General features: G+C 41.6%; 3 protein-coding genes across 23 annotated transcripts in view; 1 reads left to right on the top strand and 2 right to left on the bottom strand.

Annotated features, from left to right (window-relative positions):
• The window catches only part of TECPR2 (tectonin beta-propeller repeat containing 2), a 42,187-nt gene extending 40,754 nt beyond the window's left edge, over nucleotides 1-1,433 (bottom strand). For 4 of the 6 annotated variants that reach the window (XR_015287775.1, XR_015287776.1, XM_086892196.1 and 1 more), the window contains exon 1: nucleotides 1,256-1,433. Coding sequence is in view for 2 of the 6 variants with exons in the window: in XM_086892196.1 (XP_086748322.1) it covers nucleotides 1,256-1,417 (162 nt within the window). In the remaining 4 variants the exon portion in view is untranslated. The remainder of the gene's footprint in view (nucleotides 1-1,255) is intronic. The other 2 variants (XM_086892199.1, XM_086892198.1) reach the window with 2 other exon arrangements.
• On the top strand, nucleotides 1,340-20,337 carry CINP (cyclin dependent kinase 2 interacting protein). Of its 14 annotated transcripts, none has more exons than XM_086892211.1 (7): nucleotides 1,340-1,422; nucleotides 2,662-2,830; nucleotides 4,012-4,138; nucleotides 5,683-5,812; nucleotides 7,268-7,545; nucleotides 11,272-11,509; nucleotides 19,112-20,337. In XM_086892211.1, exons 1-5 carry the CDS (start codon nucleotides 1,416-1,418, stop codon nucleotides 7,468-7,470), a joined length of 636 nt encoding a protein of 211 aa, XP_086748337.1. In that variant the 5' UTR covers nucleotides 1,340-1,415; the 3' UTR covers nucleotides 7,471-7,545; nucleotides 11,272-11,509; nucleotides 19,112-20,337. The 14 variants fall into 14 exon arrangements, with proteins under 14 accessions (XP_086748337.1, XP_086748336.1, XP_086748342.1 ...); XM_086892207.1 differs by having other exon boundaries at nucleotides 1,416-1,660; nucleotides 19,112-19,586; XM_086892210.1 differs by lacking the exon at nucleotides 11,272-11,509.
• ZNF839 (zinc finger protein 839) lies at nucleotides 10,119-21,009 on the bottom strand. Of its 3 annotated transcripts, none has more exons than XM_023927534.2 (8): nucleotides 20,402-21,009; nucleotides 18,605-19,510; nucleotides 16,603-16,854; nucleotides 15,780-15,872; nucleotides 15,279-15,431; nucleotides 14,026-14,166; nucleotides 13,243-13,381; nucleotides 10,119-11,654 (listed from the first exon to the last, which is right to left on the bottom strand). In XM_023927534.2, exons 1-8 carry the CDS (start codon nucleotides 20,942-20,944, stop codon nucleotides 10,663-10,665), a joined length of 3,219 nt encoding a protein of 1,072 aa, XP_023783302.2. In that variant the 5' UTR covers nucleotides 20,945-21,009; the 3' UTR covers nucleotides 10,119-10,662. The 3 variants fall into 3 exon arrangements, with proteins under 3 accessions (XP_023783302.2, XP_023783300.2, XP_086748328.1); XM_023927532.2 differs by having other exon boundaries at nucleotides 18,605-19,507; XM_086892202.1 differs by having other exon boundaries at nucleotides 13,276-13,381; nucleotides 20,402-21,008.
• Nucleotides 21,010-21,746: the final 737 nt, after the last annotated feature.

Genomic DNA, 21,746 nt, shown 5'->3' with positions numbered 1-21,746 from the left:
TGACATTAAAACTTGCATTTAAGTTTTTCAGAGCACAAACTCCCATACGACCACAGCTAAACACAACAGTCTCTGTTCTCAGCTAGATCCTGCCAACTAAAAAGGAAAGCGGTTTTCTTTTCTAATACTTCTCATACATTCAGCCCTAGAGCAGGCTGCCCCACTGTCATATCTCCAGAGCTTTTCACAGCAGAATACTGCCAAGCAGAGCAGAGAACACAAACACACACCCCGCCAAAGGAGCTCTGCTTTCACGTGTTCTGCACACAGGCAAATGACCAGCTGGCACGCACGTCATGGTGACCTGATTAACACTTGGCTTTACACAATTCATTAAATGTTACACTTTTGGTTCAAATGATGTTTGTTTTGTTTCTCTGTGACATAAAAAAAAATAACAAAACAAAACAAAAAATCTAGATGAAAGAGGCGGAAAGGGTAGAAAAGGGGAAGCTACAGTCACTGCACATCCTTAAAGGGATGGGAAAGCTCAGCTGTATTCATCCTGATGGTCTTGTGACACCCTATGAAATCTTCATGGAATTCTAGAATGGTTTGGGTTGGACGGGACCCTAAAGATCATCCAGTTCCAACACTCTTGCCATGGACAGAGATACCTTCCATTTGACCAGATTGCTTTGAGCCCCATCCAAGCTCACCATAAACACTTCCAAGGATGGAGAATTCACAGCTTCTCTGGGCAACCTGTTTCAGCATCTCGCTACTATCACAGCAAAGAATTTATTCTTAATATCTAACATAAACCTGACTTTTCACTTTGACGCCATTCCCCCTTGCCTTCACCTCCCTCCCTCATACGTATTTCTTAAGCGTATTTTATTGAAACATACTCAGGTGTTTCAAAACTCCTTCCCAACAGGTGCCTTCTACACACCCGTGTGGCTGCAGCCCCTGCCAGAGAAGGACAGAGCCAGTGGCTCCCGGCAGGACACCCACGGGGCTGCCTCGCCTTCCCGCCGGCTTTACCTCGGCTTATGCCGGATTTACCGCCCAGACGCAGAGCCCCGGCAAGGGGAGGGCGACGCAGCCCCTCCAGCCACTCCGCGGGCGGTGACAGCCGCCGACCCCCGACGGAGCCCGCCCCGAGCCCCCTCAGCGAGAGCACCCGCGCCCCGGGAGCCGGCCGGGAGCGCCGCCCGCGGCAGGCCCCGCTGGCGGCGCCCGGGGAGGGGAGCGGGACTGGGCCGGCCCTGAGGGGTCTCCCCCGGCTCCGCGGGGCCGCGGCTGCACTCACCGCTCCGGGGCGCGGGCGGCGGCTCAGGGAGGGCGGCGGGGAGCGACGTCGCCGAGCCCCGAGGCGGCGGAGCGGCGGCTGCCCCGGTGCCTGCGCCGCTCGGGGGCCGGGCTGGGCGGGGCCGGACGTGAGCGAACTTCCGCGGGGCGGCGGGGTCGCCATGGCGGGTGAGTGAGGGGGGAGCCGGAGGAGACGAATGGGAGAGTAGCAGGGAGCAGCCACCGGTGGGGTCCCGGCGTTCTTTCAGCGAATTAAGGGGGTTTAACGTGCCCGTGGTGCTCTGCGAGCCCGCCGGGTAGCTACTGCCACAGGCCGATATGCACCGTGTGCAGCACCTCGCTGATGCCCCGGGTGGAGCGGGGACTCCCATGTGTTTTACCACATCTCTGTATAAATATCTGAAGGGTGGGTGTCAAGAGAATTGATCCAGGCTCTTCTCGGTGGTGCCAACCAACCGGACCAGAGGCAATGGGCAGAAACTGATGCACAGGGAGTTCCACCCGAACATGTGGAAGAACTTCGTTACTATGCAGTGACCGAGCCCTGAAACAGACGAGCCAGAGAGGTTGTGGAGTCTTCTTCACTGGAGATAGCCGGGACCCGTCCGGACGCAATCCTGTGCCTTGTGCTCTGGCATGGGCCTGCTTGCAGGAAGGTTGGGCCGGCTGACCTACTGTGGCCCCTCCCAACCTGACCCAGTCTATGATTTTGTGTGGACTTAACGTCTTTGATTTGATGAACTCTTTTCAGGCATCTATGTGGATAAAAGCTGAAGCAGCAAACATTCAGGCAGGGTATTTGGCTTGGATTTGAGCCCTGCTTTGGCTGCCAGGGCAGGGCCTTCGGTGAAAAGGTGGGGCTGTTTTGCGTGATCAGAGGACATGCAGCGGGTTCTTACAGCTGTCTGCCTTCCAGGGAGACACCATGAAACGAGGGCTTTGTGCTCAGCAGTAAAGCACCCACCACCTTCACCAGGAGCCAACCTTTCCCCAAGCTCTTGCAGCTTATGTGTTGCTGTGAATTAATTCTGATGTTCATGGCATGAGCACTGCATGCATGCACAGTAATTGCTGCCATGATTTCTCTCTCATACATTGCATCAGCATCTGGCTGGCCTTTGATGTCAGAAGACTACTAGGTCTGCCAGCACTACAAAGCAACTGCTGTCCATGCTTCAGCTTCACATCTCAGAATGTGCTTGCATTTGTTTAATAACCTGGTTTTCTTGCAAATAGAAATAGAAGAGGAATTAGATTTTGTGACCAAAGACAGTTAATGTAAATTCCATTTTACATTAATCAATATTTTCCAGTAAATCAAGGAAATCCTTCACACAAATAGCTGCCGGGCACTGATTTGTTTCTGTATGCTTTAAATGGCTTCAATATCTTTATTTTCTCATACAGCAAAAAGTCCCCCTGATAGTACTCCAAGAAGGCCTGTTTTATCTGTCAGTGCAAGAAAAATTAAAGATAATGCAGCAGACTGGCATAATTTAATGATGAAATGGGAAAGACTAAATGATAATGGATTTACTACAGCAAACAAAATAGTCAACATGAGGATCAGTGAGCAGTAAGTATGCTAATACTAATAAAGATAGCATAAAGATTTCTTTTATTGAGAGATTAATCTGCTTTCTTCACTGGAAAGTTCTTTTGGGAGATGGGGAAAGAACATGTCACAGTGGATAAGCTAGCTCTCAGATCAAACTCAGCAGTTGCATTTTTTGGTTACATAAACCATTTAAATTCAAATAATGACTCTTGTAATAATGATATTTGCAAGAAATGGGAAATGTTTATTTTACATAATCAAACATAACATATTTTAAATACTTACATAATGTACCAAATTAAAACCTAATTCCATAAATCTCAGCCCATGTGAGTTCCCTTATTCTCTTGCATATTTTACATTGAGGCATAAAAAACTCAAGTCCAAAGTTCAGAAGGTTTAAAGAAAGAATCAGTGATTTGGACAGACAAAAGTTTCAATGGTGATGATTTAAAACAAAACCAACAAAGAGTCAACAAAAATAATGCACCACAACCACCATAAAAAAATAAAAACAGAGAAAAACTGAAAAAAAACCCACTTTGGTAGAGCTTTTATTTTTGTGCTGTAACGAAAAACCTTCACTAACAGGACTTTGAGTAGCTTCTCCAGAGCCCTGACAGCTGAAGAGGGTTTTTCTGACAGGGTTCTGACAGGTACAGGCTGAGGAATATTTTGCTGTAATGGTGCCAGATGTTGCTTTTGCTCTTTAGCAGCTCTCTCTCTGAGTTTACAGCTGGTGTGGGAAGGTCTGCCAGATAGGGCAGGTAACTGTATATTGGCTGCTCTGGGGTCACAGATAAATATCTTGGCTTAAATTTGCCAATATTGAGTTTGTGGTGGGAAACCAGATTGTCCTGTGGAGCAGCTGGAGCCTGGGCTTAACCTTTTTGGTCACGAGAGAATAACCTCCAGCACAGGGCAAGGTAAAGAGGAAAAAAGAGTTATCTTAACACATGCAAATGTTTTTTTAAGCACATGTTCTAAGGTAGAGTAGTTCTGTTTTTCTCTGATTATTATGGTACTAGCCCCATTTGCTCACATGGCCAGCTATGCTTTGTGCTATTTTTATGTACGAATTCTCATGAACAGCCTGTGAATGAGAGATTTTGTAGGATCAGACCACAAGGATGTTAAATCTGCACTGCTCAACTAAACCTATATGTAGTTTTATATGCTGCCTTATGTTTCTATTTTAGGTTTCAAGACAGCAAACTGGAGATAACATGTGATAACAATGCCACAGAACCTGAAAAGCCAACCCCAAAATACAATGAAGAGCTGGACAAGTGCTGTGCAGAATTACTTGAGACTTTAAAGCATATGGTAATATGCCTTTTTCAGACTTAGTCAATATGAATCAATTCCAAGTGTGCTCTGGTAACAAGGAAATGTCCTGAAGTATTTATTGTAGACAGAAAATTGGGGCTTTCATTAATAGTTCTTTGGTTTCAAACCTAAATGACTATAAATCCAGAGTGCACCATTTATTTGATTGATTGGTAAATTTAAAAGCTGATTTTGCATCTTCTTTTGGCTTATAGTTCTACTCCCCCTTTTATAAAGTGATCTGAAAACAAATCATACAAAGAATGCATTCCAAAACTGCACCTGTTTTCTGTTTCTCATCCTGGATATTCCCTCTGTTTAAAACAAAAGAAACAGCAAAGCATAAAGCAGTGCTTTACCTGCCATCATATCCTTGCAGCTGTCTTGATAAGACGTAATGCAGTCATATTTTTAGCCTGCCTACCTGTATTTGCTGTGCAGATCTCTTTCTCTGGAGAGCGGAGTAAGATAATTATTATGTAACCCACCTTTTTTTCTGGATACCTTGCTAGAAATTAATGTCACCTGTCAGCATGACAGGAAGCAAACAATTTTTTTTCTGCCAGATACTGTAATTTGAAATTCTTACTAAAAATAACTTCTATAGCCTTTCGCCAAAGTGGAGGCCCATTAAAAGGATGGGAGATCTCTTTTTTTATATAGACAGGGTACAGTCTTCCAGTATTTAGAAAAAGCAGGAAACTGGCTAGATTTCCCTCAGATTTTGTTCTGTGGGGAAAACATATGGGGATTTTCTTTTTTGTTTTTTTTCCCTTGATGTACTTTTGTGTTCACACTACAAGTGCATTGATGAAAGTTTTTACTCTTCCTGAGTAACAGGAGTCTAAGCAGCCAGTGTTAGATTGGATACTAAACATAACTAATATGACCTAATTTATTTTTCATTCCTTAGGAGTTTATACATGAGCTTACAGGCTCATAGATATATCTGTGTATCTGTGGTTTAGCTGCTTGATGTAAAGATACTGCCTGCAAGCTTCATTTTGGTGTAAATATTCATACCTGAATGCATGAACTCAGATGAACATGAGGGAAATGGATGGAATGACCTATTTTTTGAACATTAGACAAGCTGTTAGATCAGCTGAAGTAGCTTGAGCTGCTTTTCTCACCTGCTGCTGATCTTTGGAAATTAAAGTCATCTCAATATAGTAATGTAAGAAAATATCTTGGTAGGGCTTGTGCTATACCAGTGTGATGTTTTTCCCCAGTGCTAAATTGCTATAGGAAAAATTAGGGAGGTGAAAAAATGAGAGGGCTTTAGTGTATTTCTACATGTGGGGAAACAAAAGAATGTCCAAAACAGAGTCATACATAACAGTGTTCAAAATTTCAGGGTATCTCATATTAAGTTTTTATATAGATTCCAGTTTTGATTCCTGTCTGGAGTTAAAAAATGTAAGTTAGAAATGTTAATACTAAATAGCCTTCATATATAGTGTGTTTTAAAAAATGCTTAAGATTATAGTAGCCTAATGTTCCTGAGATATTCATTAATGTTCCATGTTCATCATTTTCAGACAAAAATACAACTGAAAATGGAAAAGCTTACTTCAACTACTAAAGCAATCTGTGACTTGGAAACATTCCACCACGGAGCTGGGAATTGCATGGCACCCTTCTTTCATACATGGCCCACACCGCACTTCTGTAAGTAAAATATTGATTGTCTTAGCTAATTACATTGTGTCATCAGTGTCATCTAATTTATGACGGAAAAATAAGCCCTCTTATCTGGATGTCTTGCCTGAGAGGGAGAGAGTGCTGTCTCTTCTACAAGTGACTAATCAATAAACACACAAAAGCACTACTTGGTTATAAAGGGTTACTGCTGATGACTGCCAAGCATTGTCTGACATGCAACAATTACAGCATAGAACTAAATTTGTCAGCATCGTACAGTGTCCAAGCTGCAACAGCCACATCCTCTGCAGGCAGAGACGTATTTGCAACTTGCTGGTGTTAAGCTGCAGGCTTAACTACTTGACTTGTTACTTGACACTGAAATTAAATCCTTGAATGCAAAGAGAAAGCTATACCTCAGTTAATTCTCAAGCAGCCAAAGAAAAATACCTCTGATCTCAGTGACAATCAAGACAAGTAAAGAAATGTTACACTCTACTGTTAATATTAATTCTTTTAGCGTTCACTTGATGGCAAAAGGTACTGCCTCCCAACTGGTATTTCTCCAGTTTTAAAACTGTCTGAATTCAAGGGAAGCCTGATTGCATGCAAACCAACTGCCTTCTTTGTGAAGTGAAAAACATCCTTCTGTGAAGCTCGGCTTCTTACTTCACTACCACAGTTTAGCAGGAATCTTATGTATTAGTTTCTGCCAGCTTAAAAGAGTAAGAATGACAAAGACAACTGCTGTCAAAACACCCATTGTGACTGAATCATTTAGTGATGCTGTCTACTCCATGGCAGACTAAATCCTTCTGAAGGCAATGATAGTTCAGGCTAAGTTGGAAGCACAAGATCAGTCTCTCTTTAAAAATACTTTGTGTGGTTATTTTTTAGGGATTCAAACAGTGAAAGATTACAGATGCATTTTAACCCCCCTACCAGTTGTACCAACATAACTAGTAACAGTTTTTGCAATAAATGCTTTGGTTTTGGTCTGTTGCGGTTTTTTTTACTGTTGCTTTTCACTATTGTTATTACTCATTGGTGATCATGCATTGCTGAAGTGCATCACAGCATGTGAGGGCATCCTTAAGATCAGCTAAAATCAAGAGTGACTCTAAAATGTGAAGCTTGTATTGCATTACCAAATTTTGAAATCAAATTTCAGTTACTCGAGGAATAGCTGTAACTGATAATTTTACAGTGGGTCCTGAGAACCAATACCACTGCTTATTCTATTATTAAATGCGGACTCATAATCAGCAGTGTGTAAAATACATCCCAAAGCTGTGGAAATTGTTTAGCTTTTTATATTCTAATGTAAAAACATCATTAATGCTGTAAAAAAAAGCTAAATTTGGGGAATAGCTTATGTAAGGTAGGGGGTGTTTATGATCCATATATCACAAGTATAATTTAGCTTTTACAGAATTGCTGAAATGTTTTGGTCAATGTGTTTGGTTTTTAAATCCATTTCAGATGAGGTTTCTCTGAAGCTGTCTGAAATGTACAAGAAGGAGCTACAACTCAAGCAAACAATTGTACAAGACATAGCTCATTCTGCTGACCAGGATCTGATGATGGTGTATTTATCCTCGTGGTTGTACCAGCCTTACATTGAGAACAGCAGCATGCTGCTGCTTGAAGCCATGCTGCTGGAAACAGGACACAGGCAGTGCTAGAATTCCAAAGGTTACATGGCTGGCTTCTAGTGGTGCTTACATGAAACTGAATTGGCATATTGCAAGGCTTACCAAGTAAGTTGATTTTTTTTGTAAAACTTATTAAAAATATTTTTCTCTATTCATATTCCTTACTTTGTCTCAGCTGATACTCCTTTTTCTGCTTGGGGAAATCTAGTTCAGGTTGTTTTTATCTGTTTTAAGGGCAACACAGAGGCTACAGGTAAGAGGCTAAGTCCTCTATATTCAGAAAGAGGTAAGCCTGGGGGATTCAATGCATATAGAAGCTACAGCAAAAAATGTAATTTCCTCCCAAATCTGAACAGCCTAAAATACCTGTATGGTCCCTTTTACAATAGAAATTCAGCACTTCTTGATCTTTCATGGGGTATTTTTTGCATGAATTAACAGGGAAAATGTTTTTGTAGTTGGCTTTGTATGTGGAGGAAAGGAAAGCACAAAAAGAAGAATCCAAAAGGATCCACATAGTATCACATGGTATGTGATTTTGAAATGCTGTTGTTGCACACAATAGTGCAAATTCTGGCTTGGTTTTGATTCTGGTGTTGTTGGGTACATCAAAACACTCAAAAGAGTGATCCAAGCCTGAGCCAGCAACTGGGGAAGGTTTAGAACAAGTCAGCATTATACAGAAATTATATAATAAGATCTTGTCCCCTTGAATTGATTTTTTTTTTCTTTTTCAAGAGATGTTTCATGAAAGCATCTGTTGAATAAAACAAAACCTGCTTTAGTTGAGGCTGTATCCCATCTTGTTTGCTCCCTGTCATAGGGCTCAGTGCGTTTTTCTTTGGGTTACTGTTACTGATGTCAAATGGTTTTGGTTTGAAGGTGTGCCCTTCCCTCTGTACTGATAGGAAAAGCAGGGTCACTTACCTAATTAGTCCCAAGCTGAAAAATCATAAGCTTAGTAGGGGAAATACATCTGTTTCCTGCAGTAGCAGGACAGACAGACATGAATTGGCAAGTTTTCTTGAGATGTTGCTCTGTTGAACAATGAGGTTGTTTCTAGTAGCTAATAAGAGTCTATCCTTGGCCCACGATTCCAGCATCTAAAAAGAAATTCTGCTGTAACTCAAGGAGAATAAAGTTAGGAACAGCTTTGTTGGGTTATTTTTTTTCAGTGGAAGTGTTTCACTTAGTTTAACAGACACCTTAATTCACCTGAGTTGGGCCAGACCTGTGTCACTATGGAAACATCTCAGTACTTCAAAAATATTTTTCAAGGAGAAGAGATCAGTTCACATATAGAATTGTTCTTTTAAGATGAGAGTAGGTGTGTTCTATTTCCCAGCATGTGCAAATTGATAGGGAAGGCAAAATTGAAGCAAGTTTTCATTTTCTGCACAGGTGGAAATTGTGGTTTGCTCTCATTCCTTAAGAGGAAAAAAGCTCTTCAGGAAGGGGTCTTCATATTCACAGACCCTCTTGCTTATTGATTGTTGTTGGGCACTGGAAGATTACTGCAAAATCATTGTAGAGATATTTTCTGATTCTACCTCTAAGCAGTTGATTGTTGTATTTGTAGCCTCAAGTATAATTATTAGATAGTCAGTACAAAGAGTATTATAAAGAAATGCTCACTGCAAAGACTTTGAAAGACCAACAGAACTTTGCTTGAATGCTGCCTTCACTTACAAAGTAGGTCTGTATCCTCTGGCAGTTACCACCTCCTAAAGAAAGAGGGACAAAAACCCAGAACAAGTAGCTCATTAATAACTCATTAATGGACAGTATCTTTCACTGTAACTACTCATAAAGGGCAACATTCTGGGTAACTGAATTCAGCTTCTACTTAGGCAACCAAGAAAAACCCCACCAAACAGAAAAGCCTTACCCAATTATGCTTAAAGGGACATAGAGCAGTTTTTAATCTGTTAATTGTATTCTGTTTAGATTAAATTTTATTATTTTTCTTCAGTAACAATACTATGAAAAAAAAATCTGTGTTGATACTTGATTTAAGATTTAATTTGTTGATTTTGCCTCCTGTGACAGATTTGTCCAATGTCCCAGTAGTTGCATTTCTTCAGTAACGAGGTGACACACATTTTAAAGATCTGTTACCACTTTTCAGTAATGTCTGCTCATTTAATGCTGTTCTTTTTCACCTGCTAAACTTCTTGAAAGAAAAGACAGTGCCTTGGATAAGATGCTGGTAGTATGTCTCCACAAAAATATAACTTGATCCAAGGATCACCTTTAAGTATGACAAGAATTCAAGTAATTTGCCAAGCTTTCTCCCTGCCTAGAGCAACAGTCCCTTTGCATTATGATTAAACAGTACAAGGCAGTGTGGATTTACTGGGAAGGTTGAAGTGTAGAACTGATAAAGGATGCATCATCTGAAAAGTGTAATACTAGTCTAACAAAAATAGGCCATGATAGACTAAAGCGAAAAAAGAATTTGGTACCACATTAGGGAAAATTAGATCACTACTTATGCATCTTCCCTTTTATGTCTACGCAACAGCAATTTTTAAAGGTGTGGCTGAACATTAGACAAGCAACTTAAATACTTTCAATTGTACTTCCAATTGTTCAGTACAAACCAGATCTTCTTTGAAACTATTTCTGTCTCTTAACTCAGTGAATGCTTATTTCAGTAAGGATCAGCTAGGCTGTCACATTGTTCCCAGAATGCACAAGTTTATTATGGATTATACTTAAACCTGCCCATTATTCCAGGCAGATTTATGTGCATCAAGTCTAGATGCTAATGAATATTCAAGATAGCTTTTTAAAAGTGCAATAACAGTGTTTTGTAATCTCAGCAGCACAGAAAATGCACATTTTTAATACAGCTTTTATTTTACCCATATACAGCTTGCCAGTACACAGCACATCACTGCTGAACAGCAGTACAACTGCATTTTTAGATGGCTATAGAGAAAAGGAATTACGTAACAAAAGGGAACAGTGCAAGTTTTAGGGTTGACAAAATTTCCACTTTCCACCCATCCCCAACATACAAAGCAAATAGAACAATGTTAATTCTAGAATTTTTGGTTGCAATGCTGCTAGATTTATATAAACATAAGTTATAAAAAGTACAGGGCATAGAAACAGTTTACAAATAAGTTAAATTTCCATTATCTCAGTATTCACATTAGAAAAATATACATTTTATACTCAGTCTTTTCCAGAAGAAAGCTTATAGGGTTTTCTATTTTATGGCTCAAATTCACTTTGCGAGAGTAAAATATTTTCACTTTGGCCACCTGCTTCCATTGCCAGTAGTGCTTCCACTGTTTCCAGAGGTATCCCTTCAGGTGTACGAATGTGCATTGTAGTACCATTGGAATCAGTCACAATAACAATGCCTTCCGCCTGAGACAAAACAGCAGTGTCTGGATGAGACAAGATAAGCCCATCTGAAGTCTGAATAAAAATCTGTTCCTGTCCCTGAGACAAAAAATCATGGCTCTCATCAGAAATCTCAAAAGCTACAGTTTCATCTACAGTAACTGTATTTGCCAGCTTGTGTGCTTCCTCTGTCACACAAGAATATTCACTCTGGTTTTTGAAAGTATTTTCCTGGTTCCCATGAGTGGGCAGGGAGGCTCCCTGGACAGCGTTCTGGTGCGACTCAGCTTGAGCACAGTGGGGGTAGTTTATTGGCACAACGTTTGTTGAAAAAACTTTTTCAAGTTCCTGCATCTCATCAGTCATGTCAGCATTATGGAGTTGCCCAGAATGTTCTGTAATTGTAAAATTAGGGTTTTCTTCCTGCAGTTCATGATATTTTTGACTGTGACCCTTTTCTTCACTCGTTGGTAGGCCAGTGCTGTGCCTGGCCACTGCTGGCTCTGACGTGGAGCTGCGGAGTTCAGGAGCTGCCGGTGCCCCCGCCGCACTCCCGCTCACAAAGCGCGCCTGAACCAGCCCAGCCGAGCCGCCTGCTCCGACAGGCAGCACGACTTCAGTCTGCAGCAGAGAAGCTTCACCTGCCACATCTGGTCCTGGTATGCTCACAGGCTGGGGATACTCTATCCTCATTTCCACAGTTTGGGAGAAGGTACCTGAATTTTCACCATCAGTTCTAACTCCTGAATCAGAAAGTGAATTATGTTCCTCTGTTGCCTGTAATGTACTTCCAGTTGTATAGCAAGTGATACGCCTATCTTCTGAAAGCAGGATTTCTCCATTTAATGGATTAAAACCTGAAAAGGGGAGAGAAGTATTATTTTGTTGGGTGATCTAATATTATATGCCAAAAAAATTATTTTTCAGCAATAATTTTGGAGGAAAAGCTAGACTACTTCATTGCTTTGCTTCCCTCAAATTAGCCAACCTGAAGCACCTTACAGGAATTTCATAGAGAAAGTTACTATAAAAATATTTAAGGAATTTTTTAATAGTGCTATTTTATCAAGTATTTCTATATTAAGAAACCTTACATTAAGAGGCAGCATTTTTCTGTTCATCCTGAAAACAACCTGGGCTGAAAGGCAAACTCAGTTCTCTTCCATCTGTCATGCAGCCAGTAACATTAAAAGATAAAGACTTTACCAGAAACTTGTCAGCTGCTCATCCTCATCACTTACTTAGTAAGCTGATTAAAGCATTTAAATTTTTGTTTAAATTTCTATTCCTAGTCAAGCTCATGCTGGATTCAGACATAGAATCAGGTTACTACATACTAATTAACTGTGCTAAGAGCCCCAGCAGCACTTTTGTCCTGTGCCAGAAAAATAAAAACGACAAGAAATGCAGTGTTCTACCAGTTACTTGACCTGGACCTGACCAGGGTCCCAAACCCTGAAATTAGGTGAACAATAATTACTAAGCTGCAGCATTATGAGAAGTCAGCCTTTAATAATAAAGGTCAGAAGGAACAAGTAAGTTGGTTTGGTTTTGGATTTTTTTTTTTTTGTTATGAAAGATACCACTGCACAAAAAAAGGAGACCTAACACTGCAGAGAGAACTATTTTTAACATTTTGCAATGTAGACTAGCAAACACCCTACTAGCAGGCACAAGCAAAACAATTTTAAAAATTCATAGCCCAGAAAAAAATCAGTGCAGAAAGAAGTAAGCATGGTCATGCAGAGAGCCTTTAAGAGAAAGAAAATCAAAGGGAGGGAAAAAACAATTGACTGAAAGACATGCAAAGGCCACTTACAGCAATACCAAAATAATGTATTTATAAAGTGGACGGTACTGATAGACATTAACTTACTAGATAATGTTACCATGCTAATGTGAAGGGCAGCAGGATGAAACATGAAGAAGGAATAAAAAGAAAGGCAACCACCTTAAGACTGTGGTGCACAATGGTGCCTCAATTCCAATACAAGATGTATGGCAATGATGGATACTGGACAGCCTACACCAGCTCCCCCTTTCCCCCAAGTTCCACAAAGTTCTGGTAATTCTGCTATTGTAGCTGGCTGGGGCCAAGAGGAAGGATGTGCACTCTGCTTCCTCTTCCTCTGCTCTCCCCCAACTGACACAATGGTTATGAGGGAGAGGACAGACAGGAAGCACCCAGCAGAGGACAGTACTATGCTCATAAGTAGTATCAATAACTGATTATCATGCATCCAGGATTGAGCTACTGCTGTCTGCATCATCTGTAACTTCTCCCTCCTCATGAGGCCTTTCCAGTTAAACAGCTGCTTTTGAAGGACCTGGGAAGCAAGTTAAGAAATTAAACTGTAAGAAAAAAAAAACATAGTAGCTTGAAGAACAAAGATATGTTCAGCTCCTCCATGAACAGAACAGAACTGGGAAATCTGAAGAGGTTACCATCTTTTTCAAACAGTGTACACAAATTCTCACTCTTTTCTTTCACTTCATCTTGACTGGCATAAGCATTGTTCACATTCTCTGTTACATCTTCTAACTTGCTCCTTTTGGCTGGTGGCAACAGTTCTTCCCCTGAGCTCTGTCAATACAAAAGATGATTAACTGCTGCCCATGTAACAGTTGGAAAAGATAACTGTTGAAACATCATGACAGTGAACTGATGATCCTTGAAAACAGGATTTGCACTAAAGGTCTTCCTAAGAGGTAAAGATTTTAAACACAGCCCTCACATTTCACCAAAACTCTTGGGAGATGAAACACAGCTGTCTGCTACAGCTCTAAATAGAAGCTCATCGACTGACTTGTCAGAAAGAAAACCATTTTCATGCCCCTCTATCCAACACCAATTAGCACTTCTCCAGTGTGTGAACCTGCTGTAGGTTAGGCCATTTCCTCTAACACAGGTTTGAATCTGTGGAGCCCCCAGTTATCAGCACCTCAAGGAAGTTCTTTTGTCCCTGTATCAAAGACCTGTAAGTCTTTGATACCCTGTCCTAAATGCTACCAAGTGTCATCCCAAAGCACATACTTAGTGTGCTAGTTCATATGCCCTGCTATAATACCACAGCAGAGAGTACTTTCAGTATTTCTGAACTCCACAAAAGCCTTACTTTAACATGACTCAGATAATACCAGCATGATATTATAAGGAATAATTATGTACTTTTGAAAGTTTTAATTTGTCTTAGTTTCATTGTTAATTTTCACAAAGGTGTTCCATACCTCCGCTAACCGTTTTTGTCCCAGTACATCCACAGGCACTTGCTCACTAACCATTTTAATTACACATTGTGAATGAGAGCCTGCAGCTTGCATCTTCTGTTCTCCACTGAGTATTTCTGTGATTCCTAGAGATTCAGCAACCTTCAAAAACAGATATAAGGAAAAAAGTAAAAGTTAGCCTCTCAGATCTGAATACGTAAATGCTGAAATATAAATTAGTTTTCTTAAAACTGAACTAGAACTATATCCTGTCTAGCCTGACAATCACCTCAGCTCAATGCAAGTATTTATACCCATATGTTTTCTACTAGCCTTCACACTGACACACGACCTTCATGTGAAGGTGACTGTAAAGAGGCAATCTTGAAAAAATTGTGCTTATATATAGAATCCAGGGACAGTTAGAGCAGTGTTTAATAAAGATTATTGAGGTTCTCCATCATATAAAAAACATTTAAGTCTTCCTGTTTAGAGTATCTCTGCATAGTTAAGGATTTTCCCCCTTCCTCAAATTCCATTCCTGTGCTTCATCCTTACATGGGTGTGCTACTATCCAGCTTCTCAAGGCTAGGTTGTTTTGGGGTTTGGTTTGGTCTTGTTTTTATTTTTTAAAGAGCATCATTCTATATTAAGGAATGCACGTGAACATAGAAGAGAAGCAAGAAAGAGGTTCCATCTGTCTTTCCAAATACAAGTCCATAAACAATGAATCTGGAGTCTCTGAAATAATAGTTTGCAATTTTATTAATGTAGTCACTACCTTTCACATTTGTTATTGTGACTGTGAACTGCATGGATGCATTCATTTTGCCCTCATTTTGCAGTGAAATTACTTATCTCTTTAAATCAAGGTCACTCATTTTAAATATAGACACACACACCCCCTTGATCAAACATCAGGATGTACTTTTATTAGTGGTTAATGCTAAATAAACCTTGCAGTAACATGCAGCTTCATACTACTCTAGATATGAAAGGCAGGTACCAGCACTGCTAGAATTGTTTTTTATATTTCTAGTTGTATCCACTGACAAATTAGAATTGTACTTCTCTTATGTATTTCTTTTTCTTCTTGGTAAGTTGTTGGATCTTTCACAATAATGCCTATTTTTGCTAATTAAAAATTGTGTTGTTTTCAAATAAATTTACCTGCACGAGAAAGCTTATGAGAGAAAATTAAAAATGCAAAGCATCTAAAATAAATCAAGCAAACGAACAAACCAATCATAGTTCCAAACAGAGTGCTTTATTACCTTAGCATCTTTTATTTCAACAGGCTGTTGGCAATGCACAGAATCAGAATTACTGAGGTGATCATAAGCCATTTTCTTTACCATGTTGTGCAAATCTTCAAATTCCCTATACACATCTGGAAAGTAAGCTTTGGCTGGATATCCTTTTTCCACCTAGGAATAAGAGGGGAATAAAAAAAGGGCTTGTTTCTCCCTCCCTATACTTTAAAAAAAGATGAAATTAAGATCTGTCAATTTTGTTCTGTTCAACATTTTAGGATAGAAACATTCAAGTCAAAAGACTAGGGAATATTGAAAATGCCACTGATCAGGCAGCAAAAAAAGGCTTTGAGTTGAGACCTACCAGAGTTTTGCCTGTGTAAGACTGAAGTGATGTGTGAAACATCTACACAATGCACTATGCTAACTTGGAAAGTTCAATTATGTCTCTAAAGGAATCTTTTTGTGCATACTAATGGACGTATCCCTCAAATAATTTAATATTTTTAAGTAAAAGCTCACCTTCATCAACAGAAATTCATACACTGTAACAAGCTTTGCAAGACGTGGGAGAGCCAGCTCCATTAAGTCTTCATTATCACATTGTTGTATTAGCTGTCAAAAGCCAGAATGAGATTATTAGGAAAAAGCAGCCCACACATTCTGTACCCCATTTTCAGAACATAAAATCTCACTACATTTTTTTGAAAGATATGCTGTATGTTTAGGCAGCTTTAAGAATAGATGCAAACTAACTCCAAAATGGGATAAGTTACAAAACCTGAGAATAGTTACTATTCATGTACAGACAAAACTCAGTCCCACAAATGTTGCCAATTCATAGAAAGAACAGCAACCTCAGTAGCTCTACTAGCCATAAAGGATCTACAACACACAGAAAACAAAGAACAAATTGTGTTACTTGGATTTTAATCCACATTCTATCCTCCCCCAAGACCTTATTTGTGGGCATTTTTTGTTTTTTGGGTTTTTTTTTAATTATTATTTATTTTGCTGTATTGGAGGAGATATGTAGTAATAGCTAGTAACCCTCCTTCTCCAGAAAAAGGATAGCAATAATATAACTACATGTCAAAAGTCCCTTTCCAAACTGAGTTCCCATTTTCCCTTTTTCCAGTGTTCTGTTGGAAGTATTTTTTTCTTGAAAGACAATGTTTTCTTCTTAGAAGCCATCTAAGGCTTTCATCTTATCCATACACGAGGATGAAAAAAAAAATCTTTTTTGAAAATGATTAATTGAAAATATGTGATTTTAAAAAAAGGAGGGGGGAAAAATAGGGCAGGGGAAAAATACTTGTGAAGTAATTGCAGAAGAGAACCATACCTCTTTTAACCTAGCTTTTCTTCTGAATACATTGTGTTCTGCTGACACACTACTAAGTGACTTTGAAGGGGACTGACCAGGTCTGCTAAGCCTTCCAGAACACCTGGATCTTCCACCCATCCTGGGTCGACCACGTCTCTTTGGTCGTCTGGGTCTTCCAGGTCCTTTTGGTCTTACAGGTCCCCGGTGTCCTGAACTGGTTTCATCTGGTTGTTCTGCCAGCAAGTGTCTGCTTTCCTCAGACTCTGAAGCCTTAATTAAAAGGAAGAGTATTCATTCAACAGTTTAAACAGTTTTGAGGAAGACAATTTTAAAATTAAGTTTGCCATCTACACAAACAATAAATAGCATATTAAAAAAATGCAAAGCTGGATACAATCATAACTTGCAAAGAAAGTTGTGGAATAACTTACATTAGTAAGACTGCTACTTCTGCAACACATATATGCCATTATTTGCAAAGTTAGTATTTTTGAACCCCAAGATGTCATACAAAATAAAAAGATTAAATAAACAATGAAAGAGGTGTTTTAAGTGGGTTAAATATATTTAATATTTTCGAAGTAAAAAATATCCTCTTTAAATAAAGTGGTTGTAGAAATAAAACTTAATTAAAACATATTCATATTTTACTTAAGTAAAACATATTCAAAAAATAATTTGGGTTTCATTGAAACCATGTCAAAGCATGAAGACTTTCTTACAAAGACAAAAACTCTGACACCATGAACAGTGTGACAAGCCCAGTAATTAGATATTAAAATGTACTGCCCAGTTACCACATTTCAAAATCCTGTCTTCCCTAGGAAGACAGCTAGGAAGCAGCTCCTGTTACAAGATCACACAGAAAGTCAAAGTATCTTTTATATGTTTAATTTATCATGATAATTTCAGTGTAAAACTTTTCAACTGTTCAAAGCAGTGATTTCTTACATAAACATCTCCCCTTCCAAGAGAGAATTTCTAAGAATGTTCCAGCATCTTTTAAGAAATGAGGTGCTGAAGTATATCAGGCTTCTTTGAATAATCTGTACATTTGCATCCCAACATTCAGTAACTCCCTACTATGCTACTGATTAGGAAAGCTCTATAAATGGCAAATTTATGTCAGCTCTATCCAGGGATTAAATTACTAAATTAGTTCTAAATTTGATATAGGACTAGGGGTTGAGCATGGGGATCTTGATTGGCTTCCTATCTGTATCAAACAACTCAAATAATTCAGAGAGCAGACTTCAGTATGCTGCAATTCTTTTTCCAGAGATAACTGAGTGTAGAGGATGAGGGAAAGTTTGTTTGCTGTACTGACACCTTAAGCTCTAAATTTTTACTTTCCTGAGAACAATTACAAAGTCAAGTAATAAATGTGACACCCCTGCACCTAAACAAGTACTTTTTCCTAGCCAGCAGCTGCATCAACTCTTGCTACAAAATGTTAAGAGTCATTTCAATATTAAAAGAGAAACTTTTCTTTGAAGTGACCAGCTTAGAACATCACAGGGAAAAAATTTCAGCTGAGGCAGCTTCTACCCCAGAGACTCCAATTTCACGTGTTTGGTGTGCAGGGTTTCAAAGCCTCACTTTGAAAACCTGCTCTAGGAATAGCTGCAGTTCACTGTTGGGTTCCAAATAAGAGATTTTTCTGTGATGACATTATTTCAGCAACAGAAAATGAGAGAGCAGATGATGTGTTGCTGTCATGCTAAAGGCTGTAACTGAACAAATGCAGAGAAGAATGTAATTTATGCAGACAAGGTAAAAACTGTATGTCAGAAACCCAGTAAGAAATGAACATTCAGTAAAGACTTAGCTGTATGTGTCTATGCAAGAGTACTATTGCTGCAGCACTGCAAAAGACAATTTGATTTTTAAAGGACTTCAATGGAAAATTTGCCTAATGTAGTCTGTCAGTGGATATTTCTGAGCAGTACAAGACTGTGCAGCCACAGAAGTGCCATTCTACTTCCCACAGAACTGACAGTTTTTCTGAGTAACACTTTACCTGTTCTCCAGCCTTTGAATCAACAGTTTCTTCCAGACTGGTAGCCAGTGCTTTTTCATGATTTAAAGTGACAGCAATTGAATCCAAATGTGCTGGACTCATCATTTCCTCTTCCACAAACATACTTCCATTAGGCTTATTTAGAGGTATTTTCTGAGGTGAAGTCTCCAGCTGTCCATGGTCTGGGTTAAGTTTATAATGTCTTGCTAATCCTCCTTTTCCTATGTAAGATTTTTCACAAGTCTGACATTTAAATGTTTTGGGTTTCAGATTATAATTTGAAGAACTAAATAATGCATCCTTTCCCTTCACTTTTCCTTCTTCATCATCTTCTATACTCAGCTCAGAGTAGTCATCAGAATCAGACTGATGACCATCAGCCAAATCCTCCATTTTAATGAATTTATAATCTTTAGCTTTGTATTTGGGGGGGCGTGAAATCCGTCCAGAACGAGTTTTCACCTTCAAGGATTTCTTTAACTTGTCATCTTTTTGCTTTTTTTCAAGGCATGGTGTACTTGCTGAACTGGCTGCAGCCACAGTAGGATTTGAAGACCTTGAAGCTGATGCTGTGGCACAAGCAGCCCTCTGCCCATTCACCATCTTAGATGGGGAAATCTTGTCCACAGACACTGATCCATGAGATGGCAAAGGCCTCTGCATAAGCAACTGGACCAGAGACTCAGAAGAACTATGCAGGAATAGCTGCTGCTGCTCAGTTCCTGAAACAGGCTGTATCCTAATTATCTGGGGATTAATAATGCCAAGTCCTGGTATGCTAGAGTTCCTACCAACTGGCTGACTCAGTGTTATAGTTTTGGACTGGATTGGTGCCAATGATGTCACTGGCCCTTCAGTTTCCTTCATCTGTCCTGGCTGAACTTGGACACAAATGGCTTCCAGCTGCTTTTGTGGAAAAAAGGAAGAGTTGCAGTTACACAAATACAGTATTAATAAATAAATACAATACTTATCAAGATAATACACTCATGCCCTTAAAGCAAAGCTTGACAAAACAGCCGCATATCATTAGCTTTCCATTTTAATGCATCAAAGCACAGGTTCCCTTCCTTCAAGGTACGGGCTTTCCTGCGCATTTTCTGGTATGACTGCTCTTCAACTAAAGCATGTTAAGTTTGCTCTGAGGCCATGTCACAGTTTTGTTTCCTGCTAGCAGGCCTGTCTGGAATAGCAGGGTCAATGCCATCACCAAAGCACATTGATAACCTTCAGCAAACCCCACACATGGAAAAACTAGTCAAATACCCAGTCCAGGACATACTATAATATGTGTTCAGTTCACAAAAACTTTGTGGTGATGATTCACAGAATCAGATATTACTGTTCATCTCCCTCACAGTTTCTCTGCCTCATCCAAATTTCTGTCTCAGTTCAAATGAATCACTTCACAACCTGCACCCCAAACGTGGTTGAAAACCCAGGTACTATGACCTGCAAGAGACATGTACTAACTTCCTGTGCATCACTCACTACTTAACCAGTATGAAACAGCTCTTCTAAACTGTTCTTGGCTGCACGTGTTGTCACACTGAAACACTGACCACAGCAGCTATTAGCTACATCCAACCACGGATTTTCCTAAACCACACTGAAAGCTGTGCCTTTGAGCTATGGGACTGGAGTCTATACCAAAGGACAGGTGTGACTGAGGAGAACGAAAAAAAAAAAAAGAAAAAAAAACAAAACCCAATTAAAAAGGATTAGACTCGCCAGAGCCATGTCTTTCATCACCAACGGAGCGCCGCAACCTCCCTCCCCGCCAGCCCCCGGGGTTACCTTCTGCGGGAGGAGGCGGGCGGCCGCCGCGGCCCTGCCCTGCTGTAGGGCGACCTGCTGGGCCACGCTCTGCAGCTGCCGGGCGGCGTTCTGCATGATGCCGCCCGCGGGGCAGGGCTGCGGCGGGGGCGCGGCGGTCGCCGCCGGCTTCAGCTGTTCCTGGGCCTTGCTCACTTGCTCGATGACCCGCCGGAGCTCCGCGGGGGCCAGCGGCGCGGCGGCGGGACGGGGCGGCGAGGGCGGCCCCAGGCTCTCCAGTAGCCGCCGCTGCTCGCCGGCGCTCAGCCCCGCGCCCTCCGCCGCGCTCCCGTCCGCCTGCAGGTACAGCACGGTGCCGCTCGCCGCCCCCGCGCCGGCTTCCAGGGTGGCCAAGCTCTGCACCAGCTCCTCCGTCACCGCCAGCAGCTCCGCGCCGCTGCCGCCGCCCTCCTCTCGCCCCGCTGCCGTCGCTCCCGGAGGAGTCCCGCGGGTGCCGGGGGGCTCGTCCTCAGCGGGCGGAGGGGGCGGCAGCGCCCCGGCACCCCCCGCCCCGGGAGCCGCCATCTTGGCAGGCGCGGGCGGGCGGGCGCCGCATCGGCGGCTGCCCCCGGCGATGTCGGCGGCGCGGGCGATGCGCGGGGCACCGGCGGCGGGGCCAATGGCGCCCCCGGCAGCGCCCGCCGCGCCCCCCCGGGGCGGGGCCGCCCGGCGCCGACGGCGGCTCGCGCGGGCAAAAACCGGCGGAGGTGCGCCCGGAGCTCCTGGCCCCGGGTGGGGCTGGAGGTGGGACCCGCGGGCGGAGTTACCGTGAGTTGGGTTTCCCCGCTGTTCAGACTGAGTCTGTACCGAGTCTCAGCACAGGAGGGACGAGGAGCTCCTAGAGTGGGGACAGTGGAGGGCAATGGGGGATGGTTGCGGGACTAGAGCGTCTGTCTTACGAGGAAAGGATGAGCAGTCGCGCCTTTCCAGCCTTCAGAAGAGACAACTCATGTCTGTGTATAAACAAAGGGGCTTCTGCCAAGAGAATGGATTCATGCTCTTCTCGGAGATGCAAACCTCTAGGATATGAGACAAGTGGCAGAAAGTGATGAACAGAAAGTTCCACTTGAATATGCGGAGGAGGAACTTAACTGTGCAGGTTACCAAGCACTAGAACAGGTTGCTCGGAGAGATTGTGGAGTCTCCCTCAGCTGGAGATATCTCAGAAAGGTGTGGACGCAATCCTGTGCCGTGTGCTGTAGGACAAGTCTGCTTTAGCAGGGACGTCGGACGGGCTGCTCTCCTCCAACGTGACCCATTCATGTGTGTGCTCCGCCACTCGCTCTCAAGCGGCGGGGTTTCGGGCGGGGGAGCGCGGGAAGGGCAA

Source organism: Cyanistes caeruleus, chromosome 6 (assembly GCF_971803275.1).
Source record: "Cyanistes caeruleus chromosome 6, bCyaCae1.hap1.1, whole genome shotgun sequence".
Taxonomy (NCBI): Eukaryota; Metazoa; Chordata; class Aves; order Passeriformes; family Paridae; genus Cyanistes; species Cyanistes caeruleus.
This window is presented reverse-complemented; position numbering and strand designations above follow the sequence as displayed.

Excerpts from the sequence above, each read along its gene's own strand:
- CINP (XM_086892206.1), top strand. The coding sequence starts at position 1,573 with ATGCACCGTGTGCAGCACCTCGCTGATGCCCCGGGTGGAGCGGGGACT. Across the intron at positions 2,831-4,011 it reads AACATGAGGATCAGTGAGCA|GTTTCAAGACAGCAAACTGG; the intron begins GTAAGTATGCTA and ends TTTCTATTTTAG. Across the intron at positions 5,813-7,267 it reads ATGGCCCACACCGCACTTCT|ATGAGGTTTCTCTGAAGCTG; the intron begins GTAAGTAAAATA and ends AATCCATTTCAG.
- ZNF839 (XM_023927534.2), bottom strand. The coding sequence starts at position 20,944 with ATGGCGGCTCCCGGGGCGGGGGGTGCCGGGGCGCTGCCGCCCCCTCCG. Across the intron at positions 14,167-15,278 it reads TTGAAATAAAAGATGCTAAG|GTTGCTGAATCTCTAGGAAT; the intron begins GTAATAAAGCAC and ends CTGTTTTTGAAG. Across the intron at positions 11,655-13,242 it reads TACACTGTTTGAAAAAGATG|GTTTTAATCCATTAAATGGA; the intron begins GTAACCTCTTCA and ends TCCCCTTTTCAG.